The sequence below is a fragment of the Diadema antillarum genome, unplaced genomic scaffold, assembly GCF_040938485.1.
Source record: "Diadema antillarum isolate AM-2024a unplaced genomic scaffold, OU_Dant_1.0 seq00000345_RagTag, whole genome shotgun sequence".
Lineage (NCBI taxonomy): Eukaryota > Metazoa > Echinodermata > Echinoidea > Diadematoida > Diadematidae > Diadema > Diadema antillarum.
Genome location: NW_027271356.1, coordinates 132346 through 147417, shown reverse-complemented (window position 1 = coordinate 147417; position 15072 = coordinate 132346). Strand labels below are relative to the sequence as shown.

At 41.0% G+C, this 15072-nt stretch overlaps 1 protein-coding gene across 1 annotated transcript; it reads right to left on the bottom strand.

Annotated features, from left to right (window-relative positions):
* Positions 1-7429: 7429 nt before the first annotated feature.
* On the bottom strand, positions 7430-9917 carry LOC139730961 (monocarboxylate transporter 12-like). Its single transcript, XM_071641842.1, has 4 exons — positions 9884-9917; positions 9233-9373; positions 8082-8960; positions 7430-7587 (listed from the first exon to the last, which is right to left on the bottom strand). The coding sequence occupies exons 1-4, from the start codon at positions 9915-9917 to the stop codon at positions 7430-7432; spliced, it is 1212 nt and encodes a 403-aa protein (XP_071497943.1).
* Positions 9918-15072: the final 5155 nt, after the last annotated feature.

Here is a 15072-nt window from a genome sequence, read left to right as displayed (position 1 = left end):
GACATGCATTCTTCATGGTAATCATCGATCTTGTGCACTGAACAGCAAAGCCTTCTTACTGCTTCAAAACAGCAACCAGGTGCGGATCCAGGAATTCCGTAAAGGGGAGGCGCCTTTACAAAATTAAAGGGGGGGGGGGGGCGCCCGCGCCCCCATTCTTTCTTCTTATTATTTTTTGTTTAAAAGAATAAAGTGGAGGCGCGCGCCCGGTGCACGTCCCCCCCCCCCCCCCCCCCCCCCATCCGCCACTGGCAACTGATTGTTACAAAGTGCGTGCTGAAAAGGACCCCCTTGTGCGCAATGATAACACAATAAGGCAAGTGCCAAAATGTGTCTCGCCCATTCGCGTAGAAGAAATTAACATTTTCTAACTCCCGGAAGTTCATTGACCCTGCCTATGACCTTTGACCTTGTGGTGACCCTCAACTCCCCAAGGGACATCTACCATCCAAGTTTGGTCACAAACGGACATAGGGAACAAAAGTTATGAGCCATAATCAAAACGTGCCGTAAAAACTTAACATTGGGCCCTAAAAGTTCATTGACCCCTGTCTGTGACCTTTGACCTTGTGAAGACCTTCAACTCCCCAAGGGACATCTACTATCCAAGTTTGGTCACAAACAGACATAGGGATCAAAAGTTATGAGCCATAATCGAAATGCGCCGTAAAAACTGAACATTGGGCCCTAAAAGTTCATTGACCCCTGTCTGTGACCTTTGACCTTGTGAAGACCTTCAACTCCCCAAGGGACATCTACCATCCAAGTTTGGTCACAAACGGACATAGGGAACAAAAGTTATGAGCCATAATTGAAATGTGCCGTAAAAACTGAACATTGGGCCCTAAAAGTTCATTGACCCCTGTCTGTGACCTTTGACCTTGTGAAGACCTTCAACTCCCCAAGGGACATCTACCATCCAAGTTTTATCACAAATAGACATATACATAAAAAAAGTTATGACCATAATCGAAACGCGCCGTAAAAACTTAACATTAGGCCCTAAAGTTCATTGACCCCTGCCTGTGACCTTTGACCGTGAGGTATGCTTCATGTTTGGTAAAATGTGTAACTTTGCATAACCACTCTTCCCTCCAAGTTTGATTGAAATTGAAGTTCTCGCGTTACGGACGGACGACGGACGGTCAGACGCCGCAGGTGATCCCTTACTGAGTCTCCCCGCACCTCCGGTGGGCTCGACAAAAATTGCGCCAGTAGAATAGTGCTCGATGAACGTGGCTTTGCGGTCAAACCATGGCTCGCATTTCTTAACATTGGGAAGGGGCAGAGAAGGAGAGGATGGGTTGAAAACGTCAGGAAATTATTTTTTCTTTGATAAAATCAGCGTAACTAATCTGTTGTGCTGGAGGAGAGGGTAGAAATTGCATGACAATTGTATGATGGCTGGACTGTATGGATTTTATGGCGATTGTAAAACGTACCAGGCCTGCTTCTAAAGAATGCATATATACCTGCACATCCATCTCCGTCCAAAATACACCATAGATAATCTCAACAATCATTTCAGCACCATGCTTCTTGTCATTATGATCTGTTTTGTGACTACATTGTTACACAGTGGATGATACACAGTTGGACTGCACAATATAGTTGATCCAAAGCTCGAATCCGGTGTAATTGTGCCGACACTATATAGCTGGACAAAATGCCTATTTATTTATTTATTTATTTATTTATTTATTTATTTATTTATTTATTTATTTAGTTAGTTATTTATTTATTTATTTAGTCATATTCATACAGGTTGCCCTATCAGTAGACAATGCACTGTTCTCCCTAGAGGCCCTGTGTCACAAACTCATTCATAAAAGTCAAACGAAACAGACAAATAACACTACAGAAATATACAACAGAGATTACAGAAAATGGATCTAACAAGATCTACACTAATATCAGATAACAAATAACCCAGGTTATGAGGCGAAATGTTTCAAATAATTACAGCAAAAGGTAGCTTTTGAAGGAGAACTGCGTATAATTGCAGGAAGTGCATTCCAAAGCATAGCTCCAGAGAAAGAAAAAGCCCTTTTCCCACTCTCAGAGGTGACTCTGGGCAAAATAAGACCATGGGGGCCCGCCCTTCTTGTCCTGTACCGATGTGTACTACTGCATATAGCGTGAAGCGATCAATCAAGAATAGGATGGGGCAGAACCATTAATTACATCATATAAGAGCTTAGCCCGATGGAACCGCCAACGTTCCTCCATGGGAATCCAATGCAAAGTTTTGAACATTTGAGAGGAGGGTGTTAAAGGATTTGCTTTCAGTATTATCCTTGCCATTGTTTATGTTGTTTGGTCAGTATCGACCTGTTGCGCTGATTGCAATTCGTCCAGGCATTACAGCAATAGTCAAAGTAAGGTAAGACCAATGCATTACCACGCAATCTAGCGCTGTCAAGAGTTAGATATTTCTAACTCGTCTGAGTAATGCTAATCTGGTTGCTATCATTTTTTAGGCTTTGTTCTTGCCAGCTAAGATGCTGGTCCATCCAGACCCCTAAATACTTCACACTTTGGACCTGTTTGATAATTACATCATTCACCTTAAGACCATATTCAGAGTGGACTGAACAAACTTCTGTTGTGCGCCAATAACAAGTACCTGTGTTTTATCTACATTGAGTGTGAGGTGATTCTCATCTAACCAAGACTTCACTTTCTTGAGTTCTCGGTTTAAAACCATTTCTATTCTTTCAGGATTGGATCACTGAACATCATAACAGTATCATCTGCATACATCATACACATCAACTACTCTTGGCAGGTCATTCATGAAAATAGTAAACAACAGAGCTCCTAATATGGACCCCTGCCCGACTCCAACCTTTGTTTCATGAATGGCAGATTTCTTTTTTTTTTTTGAACAACAGTATGCTGAGTTCGCTCATTTAAGTAGGAAGTAAACCACTTAAGAGATGTTCCCTCAATACCGTACATTTGTAACTTCCTAAGTAATATCGCATGATCTACTGTGTCAAATACCTTCCTTATATCAAGGAAGACAAGACCAGTAAAACTGCCTCTATCCATATTCCTCAATAAGAGGTCAGTAACAAAAGTCAAAACAGTATGAGTGGAATGGCCCTTTCTGAAACCCGACTGATGGGGGGTAAGTAGACCATTGTCAACAAAGTAATCATGGAGTTGGTTGTGTACACTTTTTTCAAGTATCTTGACAATAACAGGTAGTACTGAAATTGGTCGATAATTGTCAATGTTAGTCTTGTCTCCTCCTTTGTGAATTGGGGTTACTTTTGCCCGTATCCAACAAGGGGGATAACACCTGCTCGAATGGAACAATAATACATCTCTGTAACTGATTGTGCTATGACAGGTGCTGCCAACCTGAGCAAATGACTACTAAAACCATCTAGACCAGAGGATTTGGATGCTTCAATGGATTTTAGTTCCTTTTCAACAAATTCTTTATCAATGTCAGTCAAAGTAAATGTGTTCATAGCATGCCCTCTATCTGACAATAAAACAGGTGACTGATTTTACAAATGGAACTTTGAAACAAGTTCTCTCCCAATTGATACAAAATACTTGTTGAACTGAACATAGTTGCAATTTTGAGGGGATCACATTCTACTTCATCACCAAGTGACAGACTCAATGGGGGTGAACCCCACACTGGTGGGCGCTATTTCTTTCAAATTTTTCCAAAATTGCCTTGGATTGTTTTTATTTGAAATTATTTGAGTTTTACAGAAATCTCTCTTAAGTCTGAAGCGGAGGTTATTAGCATAATTACGACAATTTCTGTACAACTGCCTGTCAAGTTTGGTCTTTGACTTTTCGGCCTTCTCTCGTAATCGATCCCTTTCACTTGACAGAGATATGGACTCAGGTGAAACCCAAGGTGTCTTATTCCCTCTAACTCTCTTTGTGACTAGTGGAGCATGTCTGTCACATGACTGAACAAATATATCTTTCCACATATCCCATATTCCATGAATATCTTGCGACCAGACAATATCTTTCAAACATTCTTCTAGGTCTGTAAGAAACATATTCTCATTAAGTTGTTTGATATTTCGTGCGGTAATCATTCTTGGTGGTACATAAGGTCGAAAGAGTCTACGCACAACATACACAAGGCGGTGGTCACTTAAACCAAGTGGAACATTTGATTCACATACATTTTGGGGAGTGTTTGACAGAACAAGATCAATTCTCGCTATCGCCAATGACGTAAAAAGTACCCGGATGTTGATTTAAGCGTCATTTACGGTGCATTATGGGATAGTCCGGTAGCAAAGTCACTTCCGTTCGTACGCGCGTGATACGTGACTAATGCTATTTACACACACGACCGACTGTATTCTACGTGTACTTCCGGTTTTCTCGACTTGAATTACAGCTTAAATATGATTTGAAATTTCTCCATTCTTAAGAAATTGCTGTTAATATGACTATTGGTTGTTGCTGCGAAGCTTCCATGTGTTGTTCGCACGGACAATAAATGAAAAAAATCTGCAGAAATAGGACCCTTACTGGCATGCGAGACGTGACGTGGCCGCGTGGGTGAAGTTTGCGGGTGACTCCACAGCGCAGTACGTGCACGCGCGACTTACAGTACTAGTAGTGGTAGTATTATAGTAGCACAGTGCCTACGTACATTGCACGTACTTACTTGGAAGAAATTGCTTCGGAGACAGGATAAGTTCGAGATCACTGTTCGTTCCCGATTGTGTTCGCGACATTTCGACAGAGAACAAATAAAAAAAAAAAAAATGATGGGCATTCCATGACGATCAGTACTGTATATCCAGGTGGGTGAATATTTATCAGCATATTTTCTGCGTATGCAGAGATGACTGATTTGTGATGTGCACATCGATCGCATGATCAAGCAGTACGCTGTACCGGTATACAAATGATGCACAGGATAGAGTGCGTTCGCCTCGTGCATGTTTCACAATTGTAAATACCCTCGAGTGCACTACGCCTACACTAACGCCACGAAATAATCCTGTGCATCATTTGTTTTATAAAATGGGTCGAAAATTCGAAAACTAACATCATTTTTCAGCGTTTTTCACGTACCTTTGTGGGTCAAGACGTCCGAAGATGTTCGTCCCAAACTTTTACGCACGTCGCACTCGCGGAAGTCCCGCACATACAGTACAGTGTGTATAAGTATAATGGGGGCCGGGTTGGGTTTCCGGACACCCGCATGAAAACTTACTTATTTTACATAGAATATGCACCCTTTACCTTAAAGACTTGATATAGACTCCTCATATAGGCCTACTAGACAACATACTCTGAAAACGGCGTGAGAATTAACCTGCTAAATCGTTGGATTTGCTCTTCAAAGTGACTCCATGTACGCGTCCGGTCCCATAACGCTTGGTCTACTATTCTTGCGGTCGGCTACACGTCACTTCCGGTCGACTGGAGTGAAAACAAACAGCTTGCAAGCGCTAAGCCTGCATAATTATGCGCATACTGCATGCTGTGCATGTGCGACGCGTATAATTTATGTGCAACTCTACGCAGCTCAGACATGGGGACTGTTTTTCATTATTCATTTTGTCATTTGTGCCATCATTCATGAGATACATGCATCATGTCTTGCCAGCAATATTCTAAAAATCTGGATCCCGTCGATCGATCGGTCGGATCCCGGTATTTTGCCAAGTTGAAGGCAGCCGGACTGGACCTGTGCCCGTATGAAATCGCGGCAGGACTCTGGATCAACGACCCGAAAATGGCCAGATGTGCAGTAGAACCTCATTGAGTAGGCCCTACCCCGATATCTACGTTTACTTAGTAGGCCTACCTCATAGAAACTTCAGGTAGGTCTATAGGCCTAACGTTAGTACTGTAGTAGGCTTAGGGTAGGGCCCAATTTAGGGTAGGCCTAGGGCCTAATCCTGCTGCCCGCACAGCTACAGTAGTACAGCTTGTGCTAGCGCTATGCTCGCGGGGCGCCCCGGCAGAAAACACGTACAGCGTTCACTCCAGGCTCACGCGAGTGGTTTGTTTTCACTCCAACGCTATCCATGACCCCGTGACACGCAAAATACCCGGATGTCCGACCATGAGAATACTGTACAAAGTGTACGTACAGTACAGTATACGTCCACGTACGTACGCCAACATATGTTATGCACAAGGGAAGACAGGCCGGCCGGCCGGCAGCCCGAACTAGAAGTTGTTTACAGGATTGACAGCGCGTACGCGTATGCATGCAATTCATCAAAGGAGCCGCCGCGCGCACAGACGATCGGCAATCTACCATAGGATTACAGGCAGTGCAGTTGTACTGAAGTAAAGGAAGGAGGTGTGTCTCATTTCAGCGCTTCCTATTGGCTACATTCTTGAACCCATTTTATAATATGTGTTAGCTTATGTGCTGCGTGCAGTGGTGGTGCATGCTACATATGCAAGGCCGGCCGCCGGAGGGGACTACAGTGTACGAGTATGACAGGCCTGGCCACTCGCTGGCTCGGGCGGCGGTACAGGGGCCTACTCACAGAACTCTGTGGGCCTACTGTACTAGTATCCGTGGTCGGCGCTGCGCTATAGGTAAGGTACACGTACGCGCACGCTAGCGTTGTGCAAATTATGCTCCACGCCGGAAGTGTCCTTGCTACCAAGTGCACTACATCTTGACGAAAAAGCCACATCCGGGTACTTTTTACGTCATTGGCGATAGCGAGAATTAATGTAGTACTCCTATCAGTTACTCTAGTCGGGATTTTGATCATTTGATGCAAACTGTTATGATTACATAATTGGTTAACAAAGCGGGATTCTCTACCACTTAACACATCATAATTGAAATCCCCCAGAATAAAACATTCAAAGCCAGTTTGAGTGGCTAAAGATATTGCATCATCGAGTTTGTTGAAATAATCTACATCAGAGTCAGGGGGTCTTTAAAATGCCCCAATTAGTATAGACTAATACACATGCACCTTCTCATCCAGGTAATAAAGTGGTCATCGAGCAGTGCTGCATCAATAATAATGACAAAGCCATCCGGAATGGCAAAGTGAACAGCAACGAACATTGATGATATACCCTGGGTAGATCAGAGACATGATTAGGATACCCCCGACTCTAATATTTCATACCACGGATTCTCACACGTTTCGCTTATCAGTAGATCACTCCTTTCCACGGCTATTTTACTTTGTGTCACCATTAAAAAGTATGCAATGTTTCTCTCATTTTGCATATCCATATATCATACTTTGCATTATAGTCTGTGGCTTATACTTCATTGAAATTGTTAAACAATGTACCTGTAATTTCCCGAATGGATACTTTGTATTATGTTTTTGCTTTGTTGGATGGAGAGTACAATAATTATTGAATTGGAATTGAAATATTCTAAGAGCGATAAATTTCTTTGCGGCCCTATACGGCACTTTAGGCAGAATGGTATATCTTAGGAAGTTTGTAGGACGATGTGATTATAAATTTTGTATTTAGCGGAGAATCTGGTGAGGAGGGCATAGGTGAAGTAGCAGAAGAACATCAGCAGCTCTGCTATGCCAAACACGACGAATGCCAGACGATAGTCAGACGTAACATCGAAGAGGAGACCTGAGGTGAAATGGAAAGAGTAAACAGAGTAATGAGTTTCCATCTGGCCAGACGAGTTAAGAAAGAATCATAACTGGCAAGCTAGCTTTTCTTGACTTGTTTGAAATATGGAGGTAACAATTAGGACTCGATGAGTAACGTGTGATGTAAAGGGCTGTGGAATTTAGATAAAATTTGTTTCTGGAAGTCGCTGATTGGCCGAAACTCTGTCATCCTTTCAACTTACATGCAAATTGCCCGCTAATAATTCTTTGTTTGCAAGCTTAACGTCTTACCATCTACTTTACAGGATGGAGACTGTGACTGTGTGTACGTAGTAACTTAATTTTGTCAAATATTCAAAACTTTTTCAAGCGAAAGTGTACAGTATACATTCTCTCAAAAAATAATGAAAAGTAAACAAAATAAGCGTCCGACTTCAATAAACGAACAAACTCCATAACGTACTATCAACATTAGCGATGTGTCAGTAGTGTATAGAATGAGTAATTCACCTGTGACAAAACTTCCTGTCAGGGTCCCGGCTCCATATGCGACTAATGTGAGACCAAGCCCCATGTTGAAGTCTTCTGGTGGAACAGCATACTTGACACCTACGACGATTAAGGCACACTGGCTGTAGAGGATGAAGCCGATGATGAAAGCATGCACGGCCTGAAAGGGGAAACTGCTGTTAATGTAATCAAAAAAGAACACCACGGAACCAACGAGGCCGGAGACAGCGGCAGCATCGACCCCACTGTTCGGCTTGAAATAGAGCAGGGACGAAGATATGGCAAGTCCGAAAAACCCACCCATTCCGCCGATCATCGCTAGATACGATCCGTTGGATTGAGATATTCCTAAGTACTCTGCATGAGGAACAAGAAATAGCGTCCATCCAGCCCAAACAGCCATCAGGAAGAAGTTTGATATGACAAACAGCGAGAAGAGCGGTGATCGATGCAAGACTGACAGGTTTGTTGCTTGGCAGAGGTAGGTACTATACCTAGCTAAGAAGTTGCGCCGTCGATCTTTCTTGGGTGGTACACCGTTATATCCGATGTCCTCTGTGGGACAGTTTTGAACTTCTCTGTGGTTGGATTCCGAAGTGGGCAATTGCTTGAAATCGACAAGTTTCTCAGGAGCTGAAGATTTTGTCAGGGGCCTGAGAGTCGCGGCGCAGGCAAAGGTGTTCATGTAGAGGGAAGCCAGGATAAAGATGGTTCCCCACAGTCCGTAGTATTCGAACAACTTCTCGGACACGACTGGTAGCAAGAAAGCACCGACTGGTGAACCCATGATTGCAAGTGTGTTGATCACTCCGAACCTGACCGGAAAGTGTTCGTTGATGCCGAGTATGGTGCATATAATCAAAATGTTGTTTCCTATACCTGGGAATCGAGAAATGAAAGCAGGGACCCGTTAACAATGCCATGATCTCGTTTGTTGGATATCGTGCACAAATTCCTCTCTACTACATAATGAAGAAAGTCGTAGATAGAAATAATCTAGATAAAAAGAAACAAAACAAACTGGGCGTTCAATTACCACAGTCATGATCTGCGTTGCAGTATGATTGTGCAGTTCCATGAGTGCTCTAGTTAACGTGGTATGATCAAATCCTTAAAGATGATGCAGTAGCTTAGAATCAGTACATGCTCACCGAGGAAGGACATGGAGAAACCTAGAGCCACCGCGCTCTTTGAAAAAGATGCCGAGACCAGTCCGACGCTGCAGGAGATGGCACCAAGGAACGCCGCCTTTCGAGGGGAAGTCCGCTTGACGAGGTATGATAGAAAGGGCGCTGTCGGGAAGAACAAAATCGAAGACAACAAGGACATTCCTTTTACCAGTATATCATGGTGACCCATAACCTTTCCTCATAACTTCCCCAAAGAACTAAACAAAATGTGTAATGATTATTTCCCCCTTCTCTGATTATCATCATAATCCACAAACTACCGATGATGGGTGTGTAAAATCCAGCAATACCTTACGTATATTTCAAATTCGTTTTACATAGAAAATGCCTATATTTCTTTAGAATAAACATTGTATTTGAGATTTTCCTCATAGCATTCTCCAAAATGTTCCCAGATGTATATTCTGAGTGTCTTTGTTGAATGAAAGTACAAGCACCAATAAAATAGTATAGTACACTGTACTAATTTCATACATTCAAAACAGTAATTTTTAATCATCGTTGACTCAACGTGTTGATCGTTTCATATAATACATTTACCATGTTTTATATGGAATATGTTTAAAGGCCGTGGGCATTTTTTCTTTTCCTGCCTTTTTCCAGCTCGCTCACTCCACTTGTTTGCAATCCTGAAGACAATCGTCATTGGAACATCTCAGTATGATACACGAAGCATGGAACGTAATAATTACCTCGGCCATATAGTAAACTGGGCTGGCGGAACCGGAAGGCACCCCGCCCCCTTTTTTTTACTCCGGAAGTGGGACCCAGAGCGATTCGTTTGTTTTCCTTTTCTGAAGAAAGCCGGGAGTGATATCAGAAAGGTTTTGTTGTTGTTGTTGTTGTTGTTGTGTGTGTATGTGTGTGTGTTTTGTTTTGTTTTGTTTTGTTTTTTTTTGCTTGTCAGCTGAAGAAACCCGGGAAATGTTTTGCTTGTTAACTGATGAAACCCGGAAGTGGCACCAGAAATATAAACTGCCCCCCTCCGCTCTTGAAAACTTGGCGCCAGCCGTGATAAACCTTAAATATAAAGCTATTTCGCCACCACCCTTGCCCCTTTTCACCCTGCACTCTTATTACACAAATGAAAGCAATAGAATGACCTGTCCTCGAGTCGTGAGAGAGTGCTGTCGTCAACAGCAGACTGTAGGGTTATTTCACATTGGAATAACACTATAGTAATGAACCCTATAGACAAGAAAGAGTCATGACATGGTTAATACATGTACTTCTGTCGTTCAACATGACGAACAAGCGGATATCCTGAGAGATAGGGTTTTCACCGCATAAAAGTGCATAACGCGGCACCTGCGAAGCTGGGGATAATGACATTAATCTCTGCCAAATTGATAACCCAAGGACACTCCTTTTTTAAAGGGCACTCCTTTTTTAACCTTCAAAAGTCGGAGTCAGATTCCCTGCCTACAACTTGTTTGAATGAGTACTAAATTTTTCAGGAATTTTCTGAAATTAATCACTAAATATCTACAGTGAAAAGTGATTGTCTCACTTGGAGGAGAGCTTTTGATCATTGATATTGAGCAGGATGAGAGGATTCATCTTGTTCAAGATCGGTTCGTTGACTTGAACAAGGTACTTTCTGTGCCTGATGAAAAGCGGTGATCAGGTCACCGACCTGCAAGTCAGCAGGGTGAACCGAACCGAAGACGATGATTAGGTGTGACTCCTTGCAAGGTCAAATGACTGACGAGTACCTTGCGTTAGAACTGTGCAAGTTAAGTGGGCTGCAAATGCTGAATGATGCATTTTGCACTTCAGTCCGCATTTTTTTTTTAATAAATAGATCACCTAAATAGATCAATGCTACTTTGAACGTATGCATATACCGCCATCTAGCAGATCAGTTATATTAGTTTGTCTCAGAAAAAATACATAATAATGAGTGAATATTTTATAGTAATGAATGACATAATGTCTTTAACTGATTCGAGTGAGCACAGAAGCCAGGTGGGTGGGTATCATTATACATAGCTACAAGAAAACAACAAACTATTTCAGAAAACAAAACAATAAAGACAATGAAAAAGGGGAATGGCAAAAACAGAAGATAATTGCATGAGAGGGAGTAAGACATAGGGAAACTCCACGTTCATATGCATCTGCACCGAAAGGTGCGCCAGGTAACGGCTGTGTGAAGCAACCAGACGCCCATGGTAAAGGTAAAAACCTTCTATTTGCAGGTTAGTCTGAATACACTATAAGAAAGAGCAACAACATTCAAAATGCTCCAAATAAAACAATACATTTGGTGGAATATTGTAGGTTAGGTCACTGATAGTTAGAAACAAGCATTTGTTTCATGATTTTTTTTTTAAACATTAGTTGAGCTATAAAATTGCACGACACTGGTCTGGTAAAAGGGCATTTTATGACATATACCATACAGAATGAAGTGATTGTATAGGAATGCACACACAAACACACATTCACAAACCTGTGTCGGACATGCATGCAATGTGTGCTTCTTCACTTTTGAAGAACACTGAAGGCTTGTTTATTTTACTAAATCAAATATAATGCAAACTATATCTTTTCTTTTTAACACAATTTACAAAGCAATGGGTGAAATTGGACATTATATTTTGTGCGTTAGAACAAAGTGAGGATTTTATGAAATTCTATACATTTTGTCAATTGTGCTGGACAAGAAGAAATCGTCGGCGTTTTCACGAACCGACGCTATTTCGATTTTGGTCAAAATTTTCAAAATCGAGATATTGGTACCAAATGAAAGTGCTTTCAAAACTCTACCAAATCCCAAAATTTTAGATCACAAAATCAATTATTCTTAATTTTATCAAAGAAAGAAGAAAACGACGGTACTCGAAATATCGAGAAATTGAGAAAAAGGGGTTTCACGAACCGACGCAGTAAAGATATACGCCGGTTCGTGAAACCCGAATTGCTAGGGTGAAGAGCAATGCGGGTTTTACGAACCGTCGCAGTTGCATTATTTTGAGCTTTGTTCAACTTACTGGCCTAGAATTAGGTTTTGGCCCTAATCCAGATCTCAGAGTGAGAACCAAACCATCTGAAAGATGAATGACGACCTAAGCCAGCCCACTGTCCACGAGTGAAGTGAATGGTAAGCTATAATCCTATTAAAATCATGCTCAAAATAACAGTTTCAGTTGGACTACCATAACCATTAATTGCGGTAGCGTGTAGTCCCATGTATTCAATCGCGTGATGCTTATTGAAGCCTAGTCTGTAAACGCCATCCAATTTCAAATTAGATCCCAAATCATATTATTTATAGTTTCTTTTCAACTTATGTCGTTACTTCTGAGACTACTGAGTACTGTAGTCGTAACGTCTGTGTGCAAGACATGCAAGATGTCAAAGTCTCGAAGACACTCATGGCTATGCCTTGACTTGAGTTGAAAATGAAATCATGAGATTGACAAAGTAGGCCTACTAAACTAAAAAAAAAAGTAAAAAGTCTAAAAGTAAAACTCAAAGGAAGAGTAAAGAATAAAGTTAGACATGTTAGACTTTAACTTTCAAGTTTAACTATTAAGTCTAAGTTAAGACTTTACTTGTAATGCCAGTTACCAAAACTAAGATCAGCTGAAGTCTAAGACCAAGTCAAATTAACACAGAGTCTATAGTCTAGCTCTAGATCTACATCTAGACTAGTGGTAATAGTAGGTAGAGTCCACCCATTTTTTCCCCCAATTTTTACTTGTCCATTCCTGAAAAAGTTACTGGTCAGTGTCCAACAGTGATTTTTCCTGGTCAGGGACCATCGGACCAGTGCCAGTGTGCAGCGTTGGTGTAGATGTCATCTATGACAGTATGTGGTCTAGTGATACTACCTAAACACTACGAGTAGTACTCTACAGGTTAGGTGGCTTTCCTGTACAGTGCAGTGTTATAGTATACTTGTGAATTCAGCCCTAGTACCGTACTGTGTGTAGATATGTGACATTATGTCTAACGTTAGTTCGAGTGGAGTACCTTTGAAGCACAGCGGTGGGGCTTTTTTCCCCTAAAACTTGTGAATGCGGCCCAACCAAATGGCGTTTACATATTCACGCGTGATTGATAGTGATACAGTAGCGCTGTCGATTTCCACAGCATCCATACATAATCTTTTGTCCTTTCTTCTTTCCTTTTTTCCCTTTGTTCTTTCACCCTTTTTATTCTTGGAATCGAAGGACTTCTAAGAAATGTCCCTCGACTGATTTAACCAGGACTCTTGAGTCCTGGTAAACCTAACCTAACCGAGTAACCGTTAACATTTGTTAGGCCTAACATAACAGTAACACTGACTTAGCCCTGTATTGACTTTGTCTTTGGCCGACTTACTGAGATGGCGAGTCTAACTCTTTAACGTTAGTCTAAACGTAGTCGTTAGATCTGTCAGTGTCAGTGTCACCGGTTATTGTATATGGTGCCATCTCTAACGTACGTTAACAAGTTGATGTTAGTTATCTATGTCAACTTTCTGAGTCAGTAATAGTGGTACTGTCATCCTGTTGGATATCGCCGCAATATCATCCGTGACGTGTTAATTTCGTGTCACAAAGACAAAAGTTGCCAAGATCTAATAGTATTAGATGTCTAGATCTAGATGTAGTCTAGATCTATAATATAAATTTTGTGAACCACTGGTAACTTAAAAGTGAAAGGTCTAGACTTCACTTAGTCTATAATTAGACCAGACATTCATGAGGCAAAGGCCTATTTAGTAGATCTATTCTTATTCTATTTTAACGTCAATTCCTACTAACTCGCCACGTGTTATTCCTAAGGCCAAGGACTTCCGGGTTAGTGATTTTTTTTTCTCATAAATACCAAACGGCAGACGTGTTTCATTTGCATTCTTGTGCAGACTTCATGAAAATATGTGCAGTATCAAAGAAATATGATGCACATGACAATGCCAGTGTTTTATAGGTGAATGGTTAATACCTTTAAAAGCTGAATGATAATGTAGAGTCTAGGTCTAATTAAGATGTTACAGTCTCTGATAAGAAACAGGTTTGATTGTCATAGACTGTTTCCCAAATGCAGGTACATTCAGCTAATTCAATACAATGCCTTGTTTACAAATACATGTAGATTTATATTCATGTGAATGATAATTCAATTTCTACATGAGACATACCAAGTGCTAAACATAATATCTTGCATCAGTAAAATGTGTAAATGAAGAGACAATTTGAATATGCATCAAATACGAACAGCAGCATTTTTTGACATTCTTTGATCCTGCATAGGCCTACCATTTTGTTTTATGTTTAATATAAATAGAGCAAAATAATTTCAACTTCAGTTTTGTTGGCTGATTTTTTTTCTTCTTCTCAAAATTAAAGTTGTATCTTGTGCCATGATGTTTGATTTTAATCAAAAGTTCTTAATTTCTTTCTTTTCTTTCAGATGACTGGTGCCATGTAGTAGCGAAGAACTGGACTGTCTCAGAAAAGAAAAGGAAAAGTACAGGGTCGTGTACATCACCAACGGATGTGAATACAATGGTAATGTAGAGTCTAGGTCTAATTAAGATGTTAAAGTCTCTGATAATAAACAAGTTTGATTGTCGTAGACTCTTTCCCAAATGCAATTAGTAATATTCAGCTTTTTCAAAGCAATGCCTTGTTTACAAGGACATGCAGATTTATTCATGTGAATAATAATTTAAATTCTACATGAGACTTACTAAGTGCTAGACATAAGATCTTGCATCATTAAAATATGTAAAAGGCGAGACAATTTGAATATGCATCAAAAACAGCAGTATTTTTTGACATTCTTTGATCCTGTATACCGTTTTG